Here is a 21,971-nt window from a genome sequence, read left to right on the forward strand (position 1 = left end):
AATATTCTTCACCAACACCATAATTCAAAGGTATCAATTCTTCTTCAGTCTTCTTTATTCATTGTCCAGCTTTCTTATGCATATGAGGAGATTGAAAATACCATGGCTTGGGTCAGGCACACCTTAGTCCTCAAAGTGACATCTTTGTTTTTTTAACACTTTAAAGAGGTCTTTTGCAGCAGATTTGCCCAATAAAATATGTCATTTGATTTCTTGAGTGCTGCTTCCATGGGTGTTGATTGTGGATCTAAGTAAAATGAAATCCTTGACAACTTCAAACTTTTCTCCATTTATCATGATGTTGCTTATTGGTCCAGTTGCGAGGATTTTTGTTTTTTTCTTCATGTTGACGTGTGATCCATACTGAAGGCTATGGTCTTGGCTCTTTATCAGTAAGTGCTTCAAGTCCTCTTCACTTACAGCAAGCAAGGTTGTGTCATCTGCATATGGCAGGGTGTTAATGAGTCTTCCTCCAATCCTCATGCTGAGTTCTTCTTCCTATAGTCCAGCTTCTCAGCTTATTTGCTTAGCATGCAGATTGAGTAAGTATGATGAAAAGATACAACCCTGATGCACACCTTTCCTGATTTTAAACCATGCAGTGTCTCCTCATTCTGTTCAAATGACTGCCCCTAGATCTGTGTACAGGTTCAGCATGAGCACAATTAAGCATTCTGGAATTCCCATTCTTTGAAACATTATCCATAATTTGTTATGAGCCACACAGTTGAATGCTTTTAAATGGTCATATTCTATCCTGAAGTACAATGCTATCAGTGATAGGAAAATTTCGATACGCCTGCAAGGAAGACCAGTTAATACTAATGTTAATACGACCAACCACTAATGCCAAAGATGAAGAAATTGAGGATTTTACCAACTTCTGCAGTCTGAAACTGATCAAACATGTAATCAAGATGCATTGATAGTTACTGGTGATTGAAATGCAGAAGTTAGAAACAAAGAAGAAAGTTGGAAACAAAAAAGAAAGATCTGTAGTTGGAAAATATGGCCTTGGTGATACAAATGACTCCAGAGATCCCATGATAAAATTTTGCAAGACCAATGACTTATTCTTTGCAAATACTGTTTTTCTTCAACATAAACAGTGGCTATAACTGTGTACCTCACCAGATGGAATACACAGGAATCAAATCAAGTACATCTGTGGAAAGAGACGATGGGAAAGCTCAATATCATCAGTCAGAACAAGGCCAGGGGCCAACTGTGGAACTGATGATCAATTGCTCATATGTGAGTTCAAGTTGAAGCTGAAGAAAATTAAAACAGCCCCTGAGAGCCGAAATATGACCTTGAGTATATCTCACCTGAATTTAGAGACCATCTCAAGAATAGATTTGATGCAATGAACGCTAATGACCGAAGACCAGAAGAGTTGTGGGATGCCATCAAGGAAATGAAGAAAGCAAAAGGTCATTAAAAAGACAAGAGAGAAAGAAAAGACCAAAATGGATGTCAGAAGAGACTCTGAAACTTGCTCTTGAATGTAGAGCAGCTAAACAAATGGAAGAAACGATGAAGTAAAAGAACTGAACAGAACTTTTCAAAGGGTGGCTCAGGAAGACAAAGTAAAGTATTATAATGAAATGTGCAAAGACCTGGAGTTAGAAAACCAAAAGGAAATAACATGCTCAGTATTTCTCAGGCTGAAAGTGCTGAAGAAAAAATTCAAGCCTCGAGTTGCAATATTGAAGGATTCTATGGGCAAAATATTGAACAATGCCGGAAGCATCAAAAGAAGATGGAAGGAGTACATAGAGTTACTGTACCAAAAAGAACTGGTCAACATTCATCCATTTCAGGAGGTAGCATATGATCAAGAACCAATAGTACTGAAGGAAGAAATCCAAGCTGCAAGGCACTGACAAAAAACAGCACTCCAGGAAATGACAGAATACCAATTGAGATATTTCAACAAACGGGTGCAGAGATGAAGGTGCTCACTCATCTGTGCCAAGAAACTTGGAAGACAGCTACCTGGCCAATCAACTAGAAGAGATCCATATTTGTGTCCATTCCAAAGAAAGGTGATCCAATATAATGTGGAAATTATCAAACAATATCATTAATATCACATGCAAGTAAAATTTTGCTGAAGATAAATTGAAAAACAGTTGCAGCAAGAACTTCCAGAAAGTCAAGCCAGATTCAGAAGAGGGCATGGAAGGAGGGATTATCATTGCTGATGTCAGGTGGATCTTGGTTGAAAGCAGAGAATGCCAGAGAGTTGTTTACCCTGCCCTGAGAGACCTCTAATAACAATGTGAGCCCATTCTCCACAGCAGAGGAGGCATGGGGGTGATTTCTCCCGTTTTGGAAATCCAGAAGTAAAAACTTCAATTCCAATAACCTGTTGCTTAAAAAGGAAGAGATCAGTTACTAAATTAAGGGTAATGGTTACAGTAAGACTACCAGGTGTATCAAGTGAGGATAAGCTATAACTGTGGTTCAGTGGACTATTGGGGTCTCCCTGAGGCTATATCTTATTTGTCAATTCAATGCAGACATTGAGGGTTCTTAATGTTTAGCTTCTGGATTTTAACTATGAGTATTCTAAGAAATGGATGTTTATACAATTTTTGTCCCCGCCCTCGGCAAATCCATACATTTGCTTTGTATGGGTCAGTTTTTATAGTTTTCTGTTCCTGGTGCTTGCCTCTCAACTATTTGTCTGTCTAAGCGTGTGCTAAAATTAATTCTCTAAATGTTGTCAAGAAAAGATCTGTTGGTTAGATTTTGTCCAACAAAGAAATTTTAGGAGTGGGTTCCTCTAAAGCTGTGTTGGTTGATAATTCTGCTCTTAGTAAATGGGGAACTAAGAACAGAAGAGTCTGTGTTAGTAGTTCTCAAACTTTAGCGGTTAAAAGAATTACCAAGACAGCTAGGTTAAAGGTAGATATCATGGGCCCCAGATTCTTCTGATGTAGTCACTGTCTGGTCTGGGGTTTAAAACTAACAAGTATGACAGGTGATCACAATCCAGGTGGCCCACATTCTAACTCTGAGACCTTTTGGATTATCAAATCCTTGTTCTCTGTCAGTTGCTTAGATGATTTCGCTCTCGAGGCCTACAACTACGGCCACTCCTCTGGTTACACAGACCAACTTACTAGATGAAGGGAGGGGTGAACTTTGCTCCCAGGCTTTGAAAATGGCAGATGCAAGATTTTTTTTTTTTTTTTAATGTACCTTCAAGACACTTAAAAGACACTTTGTGGCTACTACACACAGGGAGAAGGGACTTAGTGATTCCTCCCACTGTGTTCATCTAAGAAAATCACTCTCAGGATTCTTCATCTCTCCCAGACATCTCAAGGTTTTGGGGAAATAAAACAACTCTTTTTTTTTTCTAAAATGTGGAGAACCTTAGTCTAAAGGTTTAAAAGCTAGTATGTCTGGTTTTTACACCTGGATAGCTAAACTTTCTAAAATCTCTCCCTCCATCCGGGCTTTGGGAAACCAAATAGCTCATGCAGGAAAGACTGCGGATTTCCTTAGATGAGAACTGAAATACTGTTCCCTTTACGCTACTGTTAATTTCCAGGCAGTGAGCTTGGTCAACCAAGAGAAAATAAAAACTTCAGATGAAATGTGTTATTTATAGTGAATGCAAAGTATCATTATTATCAATTCTTGCTAGAAAATATACAGAAAAACAATCCTTTTTGTTATTTAAATATGGCATGGATACATTGAGAAATAGTACAGATGTTAATCCACAGCCTCCCAGCTGCATCCTGGGTAATCATTATTATGTTTTATTCTTATTTGGAATTACTAGTAATAGACTGCATTTCTGTATGAAATTCAAATCAGGGAACACCAGTGAATTGAGATGATTGATATTATATACACACTCATAATTTTGGAATTGGGGACAACAATAGAAATATTTCTCTCTTAGAGAAAAAAAATAATCCACCAAACTTGCTGCTGTGTTAGTGATCTTGATGAGTAACTCTTTTTATTTAACTAGATATGCCAAAAATTCATTTAATTCTTCCTGATTGAAATGAGCTAACCCTTGACTGGTATCTAAATTTGTTTTGAAAATATCTGTGCGATTGCTGAAAATCTAAAATGCAGATATCTAGATTTTGAAATATCTGGCCTCAAACTGGGGTGTTAACAAAAATACATGTTTGAGTACTTTTATCTCATGCTGTTATTTAGTGTACTTTGATAAACCCTATCTTCTTTGTTTAAGTCATTGATGTGGGATTTTATACATAGATTAAGGAAAGAGGATAGTATTGGTAATATAATTCCTGGCATGTTTGAATGCAAATATCATGTATGTGTGTGTGATTTCTTCGGAAAGTGTTGATAGCTACTTCCTCATTCTTGACCAGTGTAGAACCACTGACCTAGTCCAATGCATTATTTTACAGATGAGAAAACCGAGGCATAGGGAGCCTAGATGATTTTCTGAGGTCATGAGTAAGTAGTGGACCCCAGACATGGAATCTCAGTTGTGGTCTTTCTGAGTCCACATACTGCTTATTCTCTCAACTAGGTCACTGGCTGTCCCCATCTCTGTATAATAAAATAGAATTCTACTTGTCTCCTTAATTTTTTTTTTCTATCCCAAACTTAATGTGCATTTTAAAAAAAAAAATCTGAGTTAAAAGCTTTGAAAGAAATTACCTTACCATGCTTCACCTAGATCCCCAAACCAGATTTATTTATTTCTTTTCCTCAGCCTCGGTTCACCTGAATGAATTCAGCCTCATGCTATCACCTGTCAACAAAAGGCTGGTTATGAAGGTTTTCCAAGGATAGGGGTTGCAATTCACACCCTTCAAAATAATCAAGTCTAAGTGGGGGAAATGGGCTGTCAGCTGCAGGGTAATATTCAATATCACTTTACATTGTAACCATTGGCCCTTCTATCTCAAAATTCGTCAGACAATGCCTAACTCAGATGATTGAATAAATAAAAAAGTGGAAAAAATACTTTAGAGGCACCCTGGTGGCACATTGGTTAAAAGCTCGGCTGCTAACCAAAACGTCGGCGGTTAGAATCCACCAGCCGCTCCTTGGAAACCCTGTGGGGCAGTTCTACTCTGTCCTGTCAGGTCTCTATGAGTTGGAATTGACTTGATGGCAACGAGTATGGGTACTTGATACCACAGGAGCTGGGAAAAAAAAGGGTAATATACAGTAATGCTGTCAAGGAGCTTAACAATCCAAAGAAGGAACAATAAAGGTACAAATGCACTGATAGAAAAAGTTAAGTACCTGCAAGGAGATGTAACTTAATAATTATGTGATTAAAGGAAGAAGGGGAGAGTCAAGAAAAGCCTTCTATGAAAAAAAAATTTGAACTAGATTTTGAAGAATGAAAATCATTTACATGGAAATAGATGGGGAGACTCATTTTGACTAATATTTATGATGTGTGTAGTCAAGTATATGTATGCAGCGCTGCTACTTAAAGTGTGGTTGTGAACTGGTTCCAGTCTATGGACTTGTTACTCTTCTGTGACTAAATAAGTTCTATGCATCTAGTTTCTCTTATTGGAAGAAAGCATTCAGAACCTCATAGCTGTTTGACATTGTTGTGCCATCTAAGCTCATGATCAGTGGACTCAAGTCACTGAGCCAGTCAGAGACCACTTTGTGTGTGTTGCTGAATCATATGTGGTACCAACTGTGTGCTACTTATGCAAGGTAAACCATGTACGGGCCCATAATGGGTTGGGGAAAACAAACAGACTGGTTATTCACCACAGATAGTTTGATAAGCACTTCTCTAGGTTGTTCTTTATTGGCTTACATAGCTATTTTAAGAAAAGTTTACATATATTTTAGCAGCACAGAGCTGTTTCTCATTATTAATGTATTTATGAAATGGTCACTGCTCTCTTCCAATTAAACTATCCCATTACAGGGCAGAGGAATTTTAACTGTGACATTAGACAGTCTTCCAGTATTACAGTAAGGCAAAAGGGATGTGTTGTTGTTGTTGTTAGGTGCTGTCGAGTTGGTTCCAACTCATAGTGGCCCTATGTAAAACAGAATGAAATACTGTCCGGTCCTGCGCCATACTCACAATCATTGTTATGCTTGAGCTCATTGTTGCAACCACTGTGTCAATCCATCTCGTTGAGGGTTGTCTTCTTTTTCACTGACCCTCTACTTTCCCTTCTCCAGGGACTGATCCCTCCTGATAACATGTCCAAAGTGAGGGATGTAGGAGACACAAAATGTGAACAAAGTAAAAGGATAGGCTGCAAACAGATGGAACAATAGGCAGTAGAGGAGAGAAAGAGCAATGTCAAGTATGTCTATATCTGGATGTTGTTAGTAAAATAAGTTATCAATATGACATCGAAGATTCCATATCTCCACTTCATAATAATCTACAAATGATTAGTCTTCAGTGGGAAGTTTCATCCAGAGGCTGAAACTGAATCTGTGCTGTTATTATTTATTGTTATTTTATTTCTTTTATTTTCATTTTGGTGCTGTTTCCTGTTGTTGTTCCTATTTGGAAGATGCTCTTCATTTTTGGACATTTTCTCTTCTCATTTCAGATGACCACACGCTGCATGGCCCTGTTTTTGTTCAAGAGCCAAGTCATGTAATGTTTCCTTTGGATTCTGAGGAGAAAAAAGTGAGGCTCAATTGTGAAGTTAAAGGGAATCCAAAACCACATATCAGGTTTGTTGATTTAAAAGTATGTGTATAGTTTTTATTATTAAAAGCAACAAATACTTAACAGTAATATTGCATAAAGAGCTTTTGGATAGGCATCATAGGATATACTGAGAAGTCTAGATAGTTGTGTTCTTGAAAAGTTAAGTACCCAACTACTGTTTCTGGCAGTATTGGGAATTAAATATCCTAATTGACTATGTCACTGAAAGCCTTAAAAATTCCTAATAAAGTTTTTTGTTAAGAACCCACCATTTTTAAATGCATCAATAAACTATCAGGAAAGAAGCAACACTCAGAAGCTAAAAACTAAGTGGGTTTGGAACCTGGAGAAGTAAACTGAGCACTAACAGTGGTTTTCATCATGATGAACTACATGAAGTGGTGCTTTGGCTTTTGCAGGTTTGGTTTTGTAGTCACTAGACAAAGACTAGGCCCAACCAAGATGAGAGTCTAACATAAGGATACCTCCCAGAATAACCTGGGATCCAAGGGATATATCCTTAGTATAAATGTGAATGAGAAACAGACTCACCTCCTCAAGGGACTATAAGATACGGGAAAATGCCTATCTCAATCCTTAGTGTTGAGTGGTTTTAATAGGAGATGAGACACAGCTAAAGAGAGAATTAGTTAACTCCAAGATAGATCTGAAGAAATCATTCAAAGGTAGCAGATGGAGACCTATGGATGAAAATCTAAAAAAAAGAGATTGAGAAAGAGAGAAAACCTACAGATGTCTAATCAGAGTCCCAGAGGAGAGGCAAGAGAGAATGGAACAGAGGCAATATATTTTAAAAGGCGGCTAAGACTTTTCCAGAACTAATTAAAAAATCCAAAGCTACAGATTGAGGAAGCCTGATGAATTTCAAGCAGTACAAATAAAAAATAAAGCCTTATCTAGAATTGTCATGATGAAACAGTAGAACACCTAGTCAAAGGGATGATCTTAAAAATAGTCAGAGATATAATACACATTACCTTCAAAAGAATGACAGTTAAACTGGCAGCTGACATCTCAACAGCAATAAAGAAGTAAGAGACAGAAGATAGAATCTTCAATATGCTAAGATAAATTGTCAATTTTATATCCTAGAGAAATAAGTAAAATAAATATGTTTTCAGGCAGACAGAAACTGAAGTTTATCTCCAGCAAAACCTCACTAAAGGAAATTCTAAAAGATATACTTTAGGCAGGAAAAAAGTGATCCCAGGTAGAAGATCTGATATATAAGAACAAATGATATGTAACAAACAAAAAACAAAAAAACCTGTTGCCATTAAGTCAATTCCAACTCATGGCAACATCACGTGTTACAGAGTAGAACTGCTCCATAGGGTTTTCTTGGCTGTAATCTTTATGTAAGCAGATTGCCAGATTGTTTCTTGCATGGTACCACTGGGTAGGTTTAAACTGCCAACCTGTAGGTTAGCAGTCAAATACAAATTGTTTGCGCCACCCAAGGACCAACGATATGTCAAGTGAGTGGTAAATGATCATAATTCTGAATAAAAGTTAATGGTACTAAACAATAAAAATAATAAAAAGAATGTCATCTTGTGAAAATATAAAAGGAGAAAGTAAATTCTCAACAAAAATAGAAATAAATTGAAAAGGATATGTGCTGAATAATTGATTATCCATATAATTAAAAAAATAAATAAAATTAGACCACTACCTTTCTGCATACACAAAAATCAATTCCAGGTAGATGGAATACCTAAATGGGAAATTTACAACAATTTTAAAAGAAAATATAGGCATGTGTATTTATGACTTTGGAGGAGGAAAGAATTTCTTAAATATGTCAGAAAAAGCACAAATCATAGAAGAAAATATTTAACTTTATTAATATCAAGAACTTCTGTTCAACAGAATATACAGAGATTAGTAAAATTACAAGCTTTAAACTGGTAGATGTTTTTAATATATATCATTGGAAAAAGGATTAATATCCAGGATATTTAAAGGATTCCCACAAATTAAAAAATAATAAGAGGAAGACAAATAATCAAATAGAAACATTATCAAAAGACTTGAGCAAATACTTCTAAGAAAAAGAAAACCAAATGTTCAGTAAACATATAAAAAGATTATCAATCTCATCAGAAAGCAGGGGTATTTGAATTAAAACCACAACGACACTCTTCCAAACTTACAAGATTGACAGAAATTCAAAAGACTGACAGTGTTAAATGTTAGTTAAAGATATGGGGCAAATGGAACCCTTGCACATTACTGGTAGGAATGTAAATCGGATAAAAATTAGAAAACTATTTAAAAAATCACTATCTAGTAGACCACCACTCATCTGTCAGTTTGTCCTACTGGTGGCTTGCATGTTGCTGTGATGCTGGAAGCTATGCCACTGGTATTTCAAATAACAGCAGGGTCTACCCATGGTGGACATGTTTCAGTGAAGCTTCCGGACTAAGACAGATTACAAAGAAGGACATGGAAGTCTACTTCTGAAGAAATTGGCCAGTGGAAACCTTATGGATAGCAGTGGAACACTGTCTGATAAAAGAGCAGGAAGATGAGCCCCTCAGATTGGAAGGCACTCAAAATAAGACTGAGGGAGAGCTGCCTCCTCAGAGTAGAGTTGACCTTAATGACATGGATGGAGTCAAGCTTTTGGGACCTTCATTTGCTGAGGTGGCATGATTCAAAATGAGAAGAAACAGCTCTAAACATCCATTAATAATCAGAACATGGAGGTACAAAGTATGAATCTAGGAAAATTGAAAGTCATCAAAAATGAAATGGAATGCATAAAGATTGATATCCTAGGCATTAGTGAGGTGAAATGGACTGGTATTAGCCATTTTGAATTGGACAATCATGTGGTCTACTATGCCGGAAATGACAAATTGAACAGGAATGGCATCCTGTTCATTATCAAAAAGAACATTTCAAAATGTATTCTGAAGTACAACGCTGTCGTGATAGGATAATATCCATACTCCTACAAGGAAGACCAGTTAGTATGACTATTATTCAAATGTATATACCCAACCACTAAGGCCAAAGATGAAGAAATTGAAGATTTTTACAACTTTTGCAGTCTGAAAATGATCAAACATGCAGTCAAGATGCACTGATAATTACTGGTGATTGGAATGCAAAAGCTGGACATGAAGAAGGATCAGTAGCTGGAAAATATAGCCTTGGTGATAGAAACGACTCTAGAGATCACATGATAGAATTTTGCAAGACCTATGACTTCCTCATTGCAAATACCTTTTTACAACAACATAAATAGTGCCTGTGCTCATGGACCTTACAGGATAGAATACACAGGAATCAAATAGACTACTCTGTGGAAAGAGACGATGGAGACGCTCAGTATCATCAGTCAGAACAAGGTCGGGGACAGCTTCACAACAGACCATCAGTTGCTCTTATGCAAGTTCAAGTTGAAACTGAAGAAAAGTAAAACAAGCCCACGAGAGCCAAAATAAGACCTTGAGTACATCCCACCTGAATTTAGAGACCATCTCGAGAATAGATTTGATGCATTGAACACTAATGACCAAAGACCAGAAGGGTTGTGGGATAACATCAGGGACATCACGCATGAAGAAAGCGAAAGGTCATTAACAGACAAGAAAGAAAGACCAAAATGGATGTCAGAGGAGATTCTGAAACTTGCTTCTGAATGTCGAGTAGCTAAAGCAAAAGGAAGAAATGATGAAGTGAAAGAGCTGAACAGAAGATTTTAAAGAGTGGCCCAAGAAGACAAAGTAACGTATTATAATGAAATGTACAAAGACCTGGAGTTAGAAAACCAAAAGGGAAGAACACGCTCAGAATTTCTAAAGCTGAAAAACTGAAGAAAAAATTCAAACCTCGAGCTGCAATATTGAAGGCTTCTACAGGGAAAATATTGAACAACACAGGAAGCATCAAAAGAAGATGGAAGGAATACGCAGAATGTCTGTGCCAAAAACAATTGCTTGACATTCATCCATTTCAGGAGGTAGCATATGATCAAGAACTGATGGTACTGAAGGAAAAAGTCCAAGCTGCACTGAAGACATTAGCAGAAAACAAGGCTCCAGGAAATGGCAGAATATCAATTGAGATGTTTCAACAAATGTATGCAGTGCTGGAGGTGCTTATTCATCTATGCTAAGAAATTTGGAAAACAGCTACCTGACAAACTCTCTGGAAGAGATCCATATGTGTGCCCATTCAAAGAAAGGTGCCCCAACAGAATGAAGAAATTATTGAACAGTATCACTAATATCACACACAAGTAAAATTTTGATGAAGATTATTCAAAAGCTGTTACAGCAGTACCTGGACAGGGAATTGCCAGAAAGTTAAGCTGGATTCAGAAAAGGATGTGGAACAAGGGATATCTTTGCTGATGTCAGATGGATCCTAGCTGAAAGCAGAGAATACCAGGAAGGTGTTTACCTGTGTTCTATTGACTGTGCAAAGACATTCGACTGTGCGGATCACAACAAATTATGAATAACATTGCGAAGAATAGGAATTCCAGAACACTTAATTGTGTTCATGAGGAACCTCTACATAGATCAAGAAGCAGTCATTCAAACAGAACAAGGGAATACTTCATGGTTTAAAGTCAGGAAAGGTGTGCATCAGGGTTGTATCCTTTCACCATACTTATTCACTCTGTGTGCTGAGCAAATAATCCGAGAAACCGGCCTATGTAAAGAAGAATGCGGCATCAGGATTGAAGGAAGACTCAGTAACAACCTGTGTTGTGCAGATAACACAACCTTGCTTGCTGAAAGTGCAGAGGAGTTGAAGCACTTACTGATGAAGAGCAAAAACTACAGCTTTCAGTATGAGTTTCACCTCAACATAAAGAAAACAAAAAACTTCACAATTGGACCCATAAACAACATCGTGATAAACAGAAAAGATTGAAGTTGTCAAGGATTTCATCTTACTTGTATCCAGAATCAACACCCATGGAAGCAACAGTCAAGAAGTCAAATGACTTACTGCATTGGGCAAATCTGCTGCACAAGGCCTCTTTAAAGTGTTAAGGACTAAGGTATGCCTGACCCAAGCCATGGTATTTTCAGTTGCCTCATATGCATGCGAAAGCTGGACAATGAATAAGGAAGACCAAAGAAGAATTGATGCCTTTGAATTATGATGCTGATGAATGTACCATGGACTACCAGAAGAATGAGCAAATCTATCTTGTAAGAAGTGCAGCCAGAGTGCTCCTTAGAAGCAAGGATGGGGAGACTTCAGCTCAAGTACTTTGGACATGTAATCAGGAGGGACCAGTCCCTAGAGAAGGACATCATATTTGGTAAAGTAGAGGATCAGCGAATAAGAGGAAGACCCTCAACAAGATGGATTGACACAGTGGCTGCATCAATGTGCTCAACCATAACAATGACTATGAGAATGGCACAGAACTAGGTAGTATGTCAGAACCAACTTAACGGCACCTAACAACAACAACAATGTAGTAGAACTGAAAATGCACATACGTGTGAGCCAGGATATATTAGAATGTTCATAGCACGTTCAGAAAGAAACATAACCTGGTATGTTCATTGAACAAGGTAAGCCCGTGCCATAGTGAAAATGAAAGAATTTCAGCTGTAACAAATTGGATGGATCACAGAAGCATAATTTTAAACAGGCAGAGCAGCTCCCTAAAGAATCTACAGGGTATAATTCCGGTTATATAAAGTTTAAAAACAGGTTAAATGGAGCTGTTGTTTGAGGATAGTAACACAGATGGTAAAATCATTAAAAACGTCAGAGAAAGATTATAATTAACCATTTTGAGGGGAAGAGGCTAGAATCAAAAGACTTCACAAGTAATATTCCCTTTCTTAGATGTGGATCTCCATTGTCTCATGATTCTTTATAACTTATGTCATATATTTTATAAATATCGCCGTATTTTTATGCAAATAATCAGCATCTTCTATGTTTGTTTGCCAACCACGTCCCCCCCCCATGAGGTAGTTTTGTGAGCATGCTATAATAATTTTTTTTTCAGCAACATGTAAAAAAAACCTGGCAGACCAGTGCTTATGAAAATACCTCAGTGGGAAAGGGCATGATTGGCAAATAAATGTAGAAGGTGTGTGTTATTTATGCTAAAATATGGTATTTTGTCTCTATTCAAATTTAATAATAATAAATTTAAGCTAACAACCAATGTATAACAGTATGTAAGAACCAAAGAAATGTAAAATAAATGCCACAGTTTAGTGGAGGGAGACGCTGAAGTCATCAGGAAGGATTCGTAGAAGTGGAATTTGAACTGCGGCAGACGACCAAGGACAGTCCATACAAGTTAAAGGATGGTGGTATTAGTGTGGTGGAAATTATTTCAGAATTTAATTTCTGTGTCTATTTCTTCATTCATTAATGAAACATATCACCATTCATCAAACCACCCCAGTGTTTTTCAAACTGTGAATCCCATGGTATATGAAGTTGGCTTGGGGATTACCTGGGGTGGGGAATAGCAGAGTTTACACCCAAGATTCAACCATAGTAACTCTACCTTGAATTGTGGTATATATCAAAACTCAGAAAAATATGTAACCACTTCAGAAAAGCGTTTGAACTACTCTATTATGCAGCTGCAATATACCAGGCATCACGCTAGGTTAGAGGCATTCAAAGATGAATGAGCTACATGTTCAAGCAGTGTGATTGTATTGGGGATTGCGTAGACATGCAAGTAGTTGAAGTGCCCTGGTGGTGCAGTGGTTAAGAGCTTGGCTGCTAACCAACAGATCGGCAGTTCAAATCTACCAGCTGCCGTTTGGAAACCTGACGGGGCAGTTCTACTCTGTCCTGTAAGATTGAAAGTGCTATGCTGTAGTTGCTTGAAGAGGATGTCCAGGTTCTAGGGCTTCCTGGAGGAAATAAAGTCAGCTTTGGGATGGGGAGAGCAGGTCTGTCAGTGAACACTGAAAAGGAGATTTTTAACTGAATCTGGAGGACAAATAGTCTTTTGCCATATGGATAAATAAGTGCATTCCAGAAAGCAGAAAAAAAAAATTTAAAAAGTACCTCTCTAATGGAGCCTATAATTGGGGTAAACACATAATTTATCATCCAAACCAGGACCCTTTTGAGACTAAAAGGCGACTGTTAATTGTTCTAGGACAGGAGGTGTAAACTCAGCATTGTCCTGGGCAAACCAGCGTACGTAGTTACTCTCCCTCTAATCTGTTAAATTCAAGGCTATGTCCACCATTTAAAAATGCTCTATGTAATAAAAATAAATGCAAGTGACAAAAATTCCTAGATACATAAATGATGAATTAACTGGCCCCAGTTTTCAATTCATAGTCAAATATAAGTTCTTTTGTTAGCCATAAATCAAAACAAGTTTTTGTGGCAGAATTTGGCACATTGCTGCTTTGTTTTTCCCCAAACTGTGACCTTTAATTAACATTGCTTTGGAACATCGTGTTCTTAGATATAGGGGATTGCATTGTTATTTAAAACAAGCAGTGGAACAGAAACCTATTATGTTTTAAAAGATTACTGGGAAAAGCTGAGAAGAAAACTTTTAATCAAATGTTCTAGCAATTGGTTATAGTGTGCTTCGTACCTTTGTACCCTTGGCAGCTTTTCCGTGCCGTAATGGCAGGTTGGCACCTGGGAGTTTGAAACTCCCTCTTACTGAAGGAAAGCGCATGAGAAAGAATGGAAAGATCAGGTATCTTCAAACATCTTTCTTGCTCAACTTTTTTCCAGCTTCAGGCTGACTTTGAGGGGAAAAACAAGTAGAAATTCTAAGACAAGCTCTCTCTGTGTGGATCTTCAGCACAGGTTTTTCCCTCAGGCACCCCAACTGACCTCTCTTCTTTGTGTTTATTCCCTCAACTGAGCCTTCTCTTTTCATTGCTTCCTGCCCCTCTATTTTGAAAGGACTGACCTAGACCCAGAAAAATTTTAGAAGTTTTGACTTTTGCCAACTTCCCTTGTATGAAAGTTCCCTAAGGACAGGTGATATTACTTATTGCATTCAGCATGGCTTTCCAAACAGAAAGAACATCCAAGTACTTGGTTGGAGTGTTTTTGCTGTGACGTTTGTATTCAGTTGAGTTTGCAGACAACAAATCCCAAGTCAGAGAGGTCCTGCCCCTCCTTATGTGCTGAGCTGACGTACTTAGCAAAGAAAGAGGGTTTTGCTACACCAAATCCCATAGACAGCTTCCTAGCAAGGTCAGCAAAATTGTACCTTCAAGAGCTTCACAGTGTCGTGTTGAGTTGTGCACAAACCCCAACCCCACTCCCTGGAGAGAGATGGGCTGTGCTTCCTCAAGTGATTCAGGAATCAGCTTATGAAACTCACCAATTTGTCTTGGCTCTTGGGAAAATCTCTATGTGGTCCAAATGAGCAACTTTGCTCTATTACCAATACTTACAAGATTCCTCAAATGTTGAAAATAAATTGCAAATTTTTCAAGAGTGTTTCAGGATGCAATGAGATAAGAAATTCATTGCAATCCACATTCAGTTGGAATGAACAGTGCTTTGTGATAGAGACTCAACTGCTTTCATAGAAAGCACTTTATTTTGTAAATAATCCCTTTTCCTTTGCTATTTGTATGTAAAAGCAGGCAATAAAGTAGATGAACGGACTCGATGCAGAGCATTTTGGCTGAGCTGAAGAGTATAGACAAACCTACAGAGGTGTTCTCATAATCCCTACAAACACTTTTCTAAAAGGACTCACATGACCCCACTCCTGAATTCCACACTCTGCTTGCAACTCACATTATATTGCAATTTCCTCTTAGAGTTCTTAGATTTGTCATATTAAATTGCTCTACTATCATTTGAAGTGAGAGTTGTGACCGAGACGTGATCGGCTGACTCAAAAGCATGTCTAGGGCAAGCAGTCAGCTCTATTGATTCATGTGCATATCGGGCTGTGAGAATATAATCCTGCTGTTCTTCTTTGTTGCTGATTACTTTCTTGTCTGAGTCAGAATACAGAGAGAATTACTGTCAGGCCTAAAAATAATGTCCGTTTCTAATACCCGCCTTCTTACCAACAAATACGTAAAGAGCGATGTCCCATTTTAATATCTGGCCCAGCATCCCCACCCCTCAGGTTTCTGAATGCTTACTTTTCAGGGCCATAGATGTGACCATAGGCTGCTCTGGTGTGCTGGAATGCTCCATAAATTGTGTGTGCTCAGAGCTGAAATACCTAGTGAAGAAGTAAAGTATTTATTCAATTAAATTCAGCAAGCATTTATTGAGCGCAGTGAGAGTATCAGGTTCTAAAAAACCCATTGCTTTCAAGTCAATTCTGACTCATAGCGACCCTATAGGGCAGAGTAGAACTGCCCCATAGGATTTCCAAGGAGTGGCTGATGGATTTGAACTGCTGACTTTTTGGTTAGCAGCCAGGCTCTTAACCACTGCACCACCGGGGCTCCAATCAGGTTCTAAGCAGCTAAAAACTCACTGCCGTCATATTGATTCCAACTCATAGTGACCCTATAGAACATGGTAGAATTGTCCCACAGAGTTTCTGAGGCTGTAATCCTTAGGGAAGCAGACTGTCACATATTTCTCCTTCGGAGCGGCTTGTGAATTCAAACCACCAATCTTTCGGTTAGCAGCCGAGCACTTAACCACTGCGCCACCAGGGAGATGCAAAAGTGGTTTAGACAGGGTCTCTACCCTTAAGGGAGTCCCTGGGTGGTGCAGACAGTTAAACGCTCGCCTACTAGCCAGAAGGCTGGCAGTTTGAACCACCCAGAGGTGCCTTGGAAGACAGGCGTGACTATCTGCTTCTGAAAGGTCACAGCCTTGAAAACCCCATGGAGCAGTTCTATTCTGCACACAGGGGGTCCCCACAAGTTGGAACCGAAGGCAACTAACCACGACAACTACCCTTAAGGCATTAAAACACTTACATCTGGTGGGAGAGAGAGAGCCTTGAATATGATTATCTGCAAAGAAGGTAGAAGTCCCACATAAAGGAGCAGGGAGAATTCTGTAGGAGAGTGGAGGAAGTTTTGATTAATTTTGACTAGGAGTATCAAGGAAGGCTTCATGGAAGGAGTGTCATTTATGACTGACTTAAAAAAAAAAAAAAACTAAACCCATTGCTGTCGAGTTGATTCCAAGTTACAGTGACCCTATAGGACAGAGTAGAACCGCCACATAGAGTTTCCAAGAAGTGCCTGGTGGATTTGAACTGCCAACCTTTTGGTTAGGAGATGTAGCTCTTAAGCACTATGCCACCAGGGTTTCCATGACTGACTTGGAAGTGTGAAAAAGATCTTGACAAAAAGTAAGGGATCACTCTTCTAAATACCTGCTTTTGCTCATACCAAATACCCAAGTTCTTGAAACTAACTGGTCTGCATTTTTTCATTTAAATGGTTTTACATTATGCACACCCAGCATGTCATTGCTGTTGCAAATCGGCTCCCCTAAAACCTGTTCAGCATGGCAGCAACAGGCAAGCCTCCACTGACACATGGGTGGTGGCTGTGCATAAAGTGCACCATCTGGGAATCAAACCCAGATCTCCTACCTGGAAGTCGAGAATTCTGCCACTGAACCACCACTACAGCTCACAGCCAGCCGTAGAACCCCAGAATGTTATGAGAGGGTACATGCTGAGTGAGTGTGTACCCACACATTCACATGGGGAATTTTTGCGGTTTGAAGGAGATAAGATGAATCTCTCTAACTTTATTCCTATCAATGCTTTGGATCAATTTCCTTTATGCTGCAGTGTCACCTTATTTTTTAGTTTCCCTGTGGCACTGCCCCTGTGAGACTCCTGATAATTCAGAAGCTTCAGCTATGCTATTTCCACTCTCTGATATGCTATATCGGATTTGGGGGTTAAAACATAAGATAGATTCTCATTGAATTGTATTTTCTCAAAACTTCATAAGCATTCAGATGACTTCCCCAAAGGCAGTATGGTTAAGATTAAGCTCTCCCTCTCTGGAGTATTATTGGCTGTTAAAAAAAAAAAAAAGGTGATCTTTTTACTAATTGAAACTTCACTGTGGAAATGTGTGATCCTACTAAAACTAATTTATTGGGCTAAATACTATAGTCAGATACACAGGGGATCCAGGTAAACCAACAAAAGGACAGCATGACTTCTTTTGCATCAGTTACCTAATGGCGCGATCTGCAGTTTACTGCAATGCCTGATGGATGTTCGAGTGTCAGTGTGTAAGGGGAGCTTCACAGTGATCCATGGTTAGTTAAGACTATGGTATTTGGTCCCTAAGACAGCTCTAGATCAATAGAGTTCTTCTGCTTTACAGTTGGCCATTTCAGTCATTTTTAGGAGCAAATGAAAGCAACTCTGCTGCAATTTCATCAAATGATCAACAATCTATCTGAAAGTGGTTTATTCTGTCATCTGTACAGACCCATTTAAAGAACAGCTGCAAACTAGGAAAAAAGACTTTCACTGAGGAGTCCTATTTGAAGAAAGTTGCAGAAGGTGCAGTGGGAAATTCAAAATAAAATAAAGTGAAGTATTTGTGAAAACATCTAAAATAGTCATAAAAGCAGATATTAGAATTTTAATATCCTTGTTTGCTTGAAAAGACATACTCTGTTCATAAGCACTTAAGATGTCACCATTGCTGGGTAAAGCATTTCTAATTTTTTCCTGTGGTTAAAAAAGTCAGGAATGATTTTGCATGCTATTTATAGTTTTTATGTATTTTAGACAATTCAAAAATATTGATTAATATTACAAGGCTTTATCTACTGGCATTTTTATATTATAGGTGGAAGTTAAATGGAACGGATGTTGACATTGGTATGGATTTCCGCTACAGTGTTGTTGAAGGCAGCTTGTTGATCAATAACCCCAATAAAACCCAAGATGCTGGAACGTACCAGTGCATAGCAACAAACTCCTTTGGAACAATTGTTAGCAGAGAAGCAAAGCTTCAGTTTGCTTGTAAGTAGCAATTGTATCATGCTGCAAATGTTACTTTGCGCTTTTGTACTATTGTTCCAATAAGTATTTAAAACAGCTTCTTTTTAAAAACCAAATATATTTTAATTTGTTATATGATCTTCTTTACCACTGTCATATTTGGAAACTATCTTGTTTGTATGCTAAATTATAAATCTGAATGGGAAGATTATGCTTCTGGTTTTATAGGGACTGAGAAAGTTTGATTATATGGTAGTTTGGTTATATGATGCCTTATACATACATAAATTCACACACACTTAAATTTACACACATATAAATTTATGTAAGGAGCACTGGTAGCGTAGTGGTTAAGCACTTGGCTGCTAACTGAAAGGTAGGAGGTTCAAATCCACCTGCTGCTCCTTGGGAGAAAGATGTGGCAGTCGGCTTCCATAAAGATTTCAGCCTTGGAAACCCTATGGGGCAGTTTTACTCTGTCCTATAAGGTCATGATGAGTTGGAATCGAGTCAGTGGCAATGGGTTTCAGTTTTGGATAGGGTCGCCATGACTCAATCAATCAAAGGCACACAACAACATAAATTTAATCACACAATAAATTTCACAGAGATACATATTATAAAGAGAGTTCTATAAACAAGCAAATGAGCTGTAAGTAACTTAGTAACCATGTAAGAATGCTTTAACCTTAATGCTCAGAGATGGAAAAAACCTGGGTATTCAATTAATTCCATAATCCTCTTTTTTTTTTTTTACCTCATACAGTAGGAAAATTTTTAAACTACAGTAATAACAAAAGGGAAGAACAATCAAAGTGTTACTAACCTTTTATATTTTCAACTTAGAACATTTAAAAAACAAATTACCATCTCTTAAGACTACCATTTAATAAAAGTCCAGGAGCATATGAGAGACAGTGGACTTTAGAAATAGCAAGTTAAAAATAAAACCCACAGGGAAGAGCAGTGGTTACCTGTTTGAGTATAGATGCCTTTGAGGATTGATGTTCAGCTATGTTTTTAAAGGTTTATGTATTTGCATATGATTATATATTTACTTTCGTAAAATCCCAACTCATATAACAGTGCAATAATGCCAAAGGTTTCATAATTGCAAAGTCAGTTGGCAGTAACACTGTAGAATATTCTTATTAACAAAATCCTCTCAGGAACTCAACATCAAATATACCTAATATCCAGTGCTTAATCTATTATTGCTGTTTGGTCACATTTTTATTAGTTGAAAAATGAATTTTCTAAGTACTACGTATATGTGAGATTCCAGAATTATTTTGTTTGTGAAGATCTCCTGAGATAATCTTCTATATATTCTTAGGTGCACAGACTAATAGCTGAATAATGTGTCTGATTGAGTGCTACAAAACCAAATTGTTTATTTTTTCACGGTTTAATACAAGTCTGATATCTACACTTACTTTTTTTTTTTTTTAGCAATGACAAATGAATCTTGTTTGATTAATTTTAGAAAATAATTATGGACTGTCAGAGTAGGAAAAGCCTCAGTATTCAGTTAATCTTGTAGTTCTTTGACTTTTAGATTTTATAGTGTAGGAAATTTTTAGTAACAACAGCAAAAAATGGAGATTGATGAAACGTTATTAACCTTTTATTTTTCTAACTCATGGCATTTAAACACAAATTACCGACTCTTAAAACTATCATTTTGTAAAAGTCCAGGCATTTTTACATAGGAAAGACAGAATTTCATATCAAGAACAGCCATTGAAATAGAATAGTTTAACCTAAGGAAAAGCTCTTCCACTTCTATTGAGGTGGCTGGCCTGAGGACCGGGGTTTGGAATATCCCTTGCTCATCATGGTGATGTAGGCATCCCTGTCACTCTCAGAATCCTTGGCAATAATCATTCAGCTTGGAAAAGTCTAGCAACAGAAAGCTCATGTATTCATCACAAAACATCCTGGCCCATTGTAGACTGTTCTAATTGTTTAAAAATACAAAAACCCGCCCAAGAATCTCTGTCTTAACAATGGGCCAAAATCTCCATTTCCATCACTTTCACCCCTAGTTCTTACTGTTTAATTCTGGTTATTTGTTAGCTGCTGTGGAGTCAGCCCCCAACTCATGCCACGTCCCTGCACAACAGAAAACATACTGCCTGGTCCTGTGCCATCCCCATGATCTGTTGTGGATCGGACCTTTGTGATACATAGAGTTTTCATTGGCTGATTTTCAGAAGTACATTGCCAGACCTTTCTTCCTAATCTGTGTTAGTCTTGAAGCTCTGCTGAAACCTGCTCAGCATCGGTGCAACACACAAGCCTCCAGTAACAGACTGTGCATGAGGTGCGTTGGCTGTGAATTTAAACCATAGTCTCCTACGTGGAGGTGAGGATTCTACTACTGAACGACCAATATTCCCACGATTCTGGTTAGGCTTCATATATGTGAAAATACAATCATGTCCCTGGCCACATAATTCTTTTCTTCTCCAGGTACTTAATCAAGAACCATCTTCTTCACAACACACTCAATTATGTAAATTCATATATTAAATTGTGGCCTATAGAAATGTGCACATTTCTTTCATGTGACTTGACCTTTTGCAGAGGACACTGGGACTATACTATCATTTCATGTTTTGCCTCTTCAACTAATACAGCTGACAATGACATCCACTTTTATTGTTTTTAAGTAGCTGTCTCATGTTGTAACCCTATTCTGAACATACAGTCGTATGAAATCTTAGGATTGATTTTTCATGAATTTCTATTAATCAGAGCTACAAACTATGTTATTTTATTAAGTAAATTCAGAATATTGTATTTACCCTATTAAATTTACCTTTTGAGTAGTGACCTTTTGTCCTATCACAGTTGAAATTGTTTTAAACCTTTTTTTCATCTGACATATTGATTGGCCTCCTTGTTTAGAGTCAGCGGAAAATTTGATAAGCGTGTCTTCATTCAAATAATTGATACAACATGTTGACCACAACAGGGCAGCCCGTCACTCGAGAACTCTCACTAAGATGAGACCAGCCTTTAAGTCAATATTCTTTGCATTCTCTCGTTCCACCAACTACAAATTTACCCAAATATACTATAATTAAACCCCGATTTCCCCTACTTGTTCCTATAGAAGTAGTAAGAATCTTTGCCAAATGCCCAGCTCAAATCAAGATGTTCTATTTCTACATCATCCGTCCCTACCTGACTCCCTGCATCTTTTCTAACCCTTCTTCAAACCATTTATCATAAAACAGCCAGAGGAATCTGTTAAAAATATAAATTATCAGCACCACAAAAAAAAAGCACTACACAATGACAGCAACAAACTCACATCTATCAATAATTACACTGAATGGAAATGGACTCAATGCACCCATAAAGAGA

General features: G+C 37.8%; 1 protein-coding gene across 1 annotated transcript in view; it reads left to right on the forward strand.

The window, feature by feature from the left end:
* The window catches only part of LOC101340595 (contactin-4), a 580,334-nt gene that overhangs the window by 167,214 nt on the left and 391,149 nt on the right, over window positions 1-21,971 (forward strand). Inside the window, exons 2-3 of the mRNA XM_004368276.1 lie at window positions 6,561-6,687; window positions 18,442-18,617. Of these exons, the coding sequence (XP_004368333.1) occupies window positions 6,561-6,687; window positions 18,442-18,617 (303 nt within the window). The remainder of the gene's footprint in view (window positions 1-6,560; window positions 6,688-18,441; window positions 18,618-21,971) is intronic.

The sequence above is a fragment of the Trichechus manatus genome, unplaced genomic scaffold, assembly GCF_000243295.1.
Source record: "Trichechus manatus latirostris isolate Lorelei unplaced genomic scaffold, TriManLat1.0 scaffold00001, whole genome shotgun sequence".
Taxonomy (NCBI): Eukaryota; Metazoa; Chordata; class Mammalia; order Sirenia; family Trichechidae; genus Trichechus; species Trichechus manatus.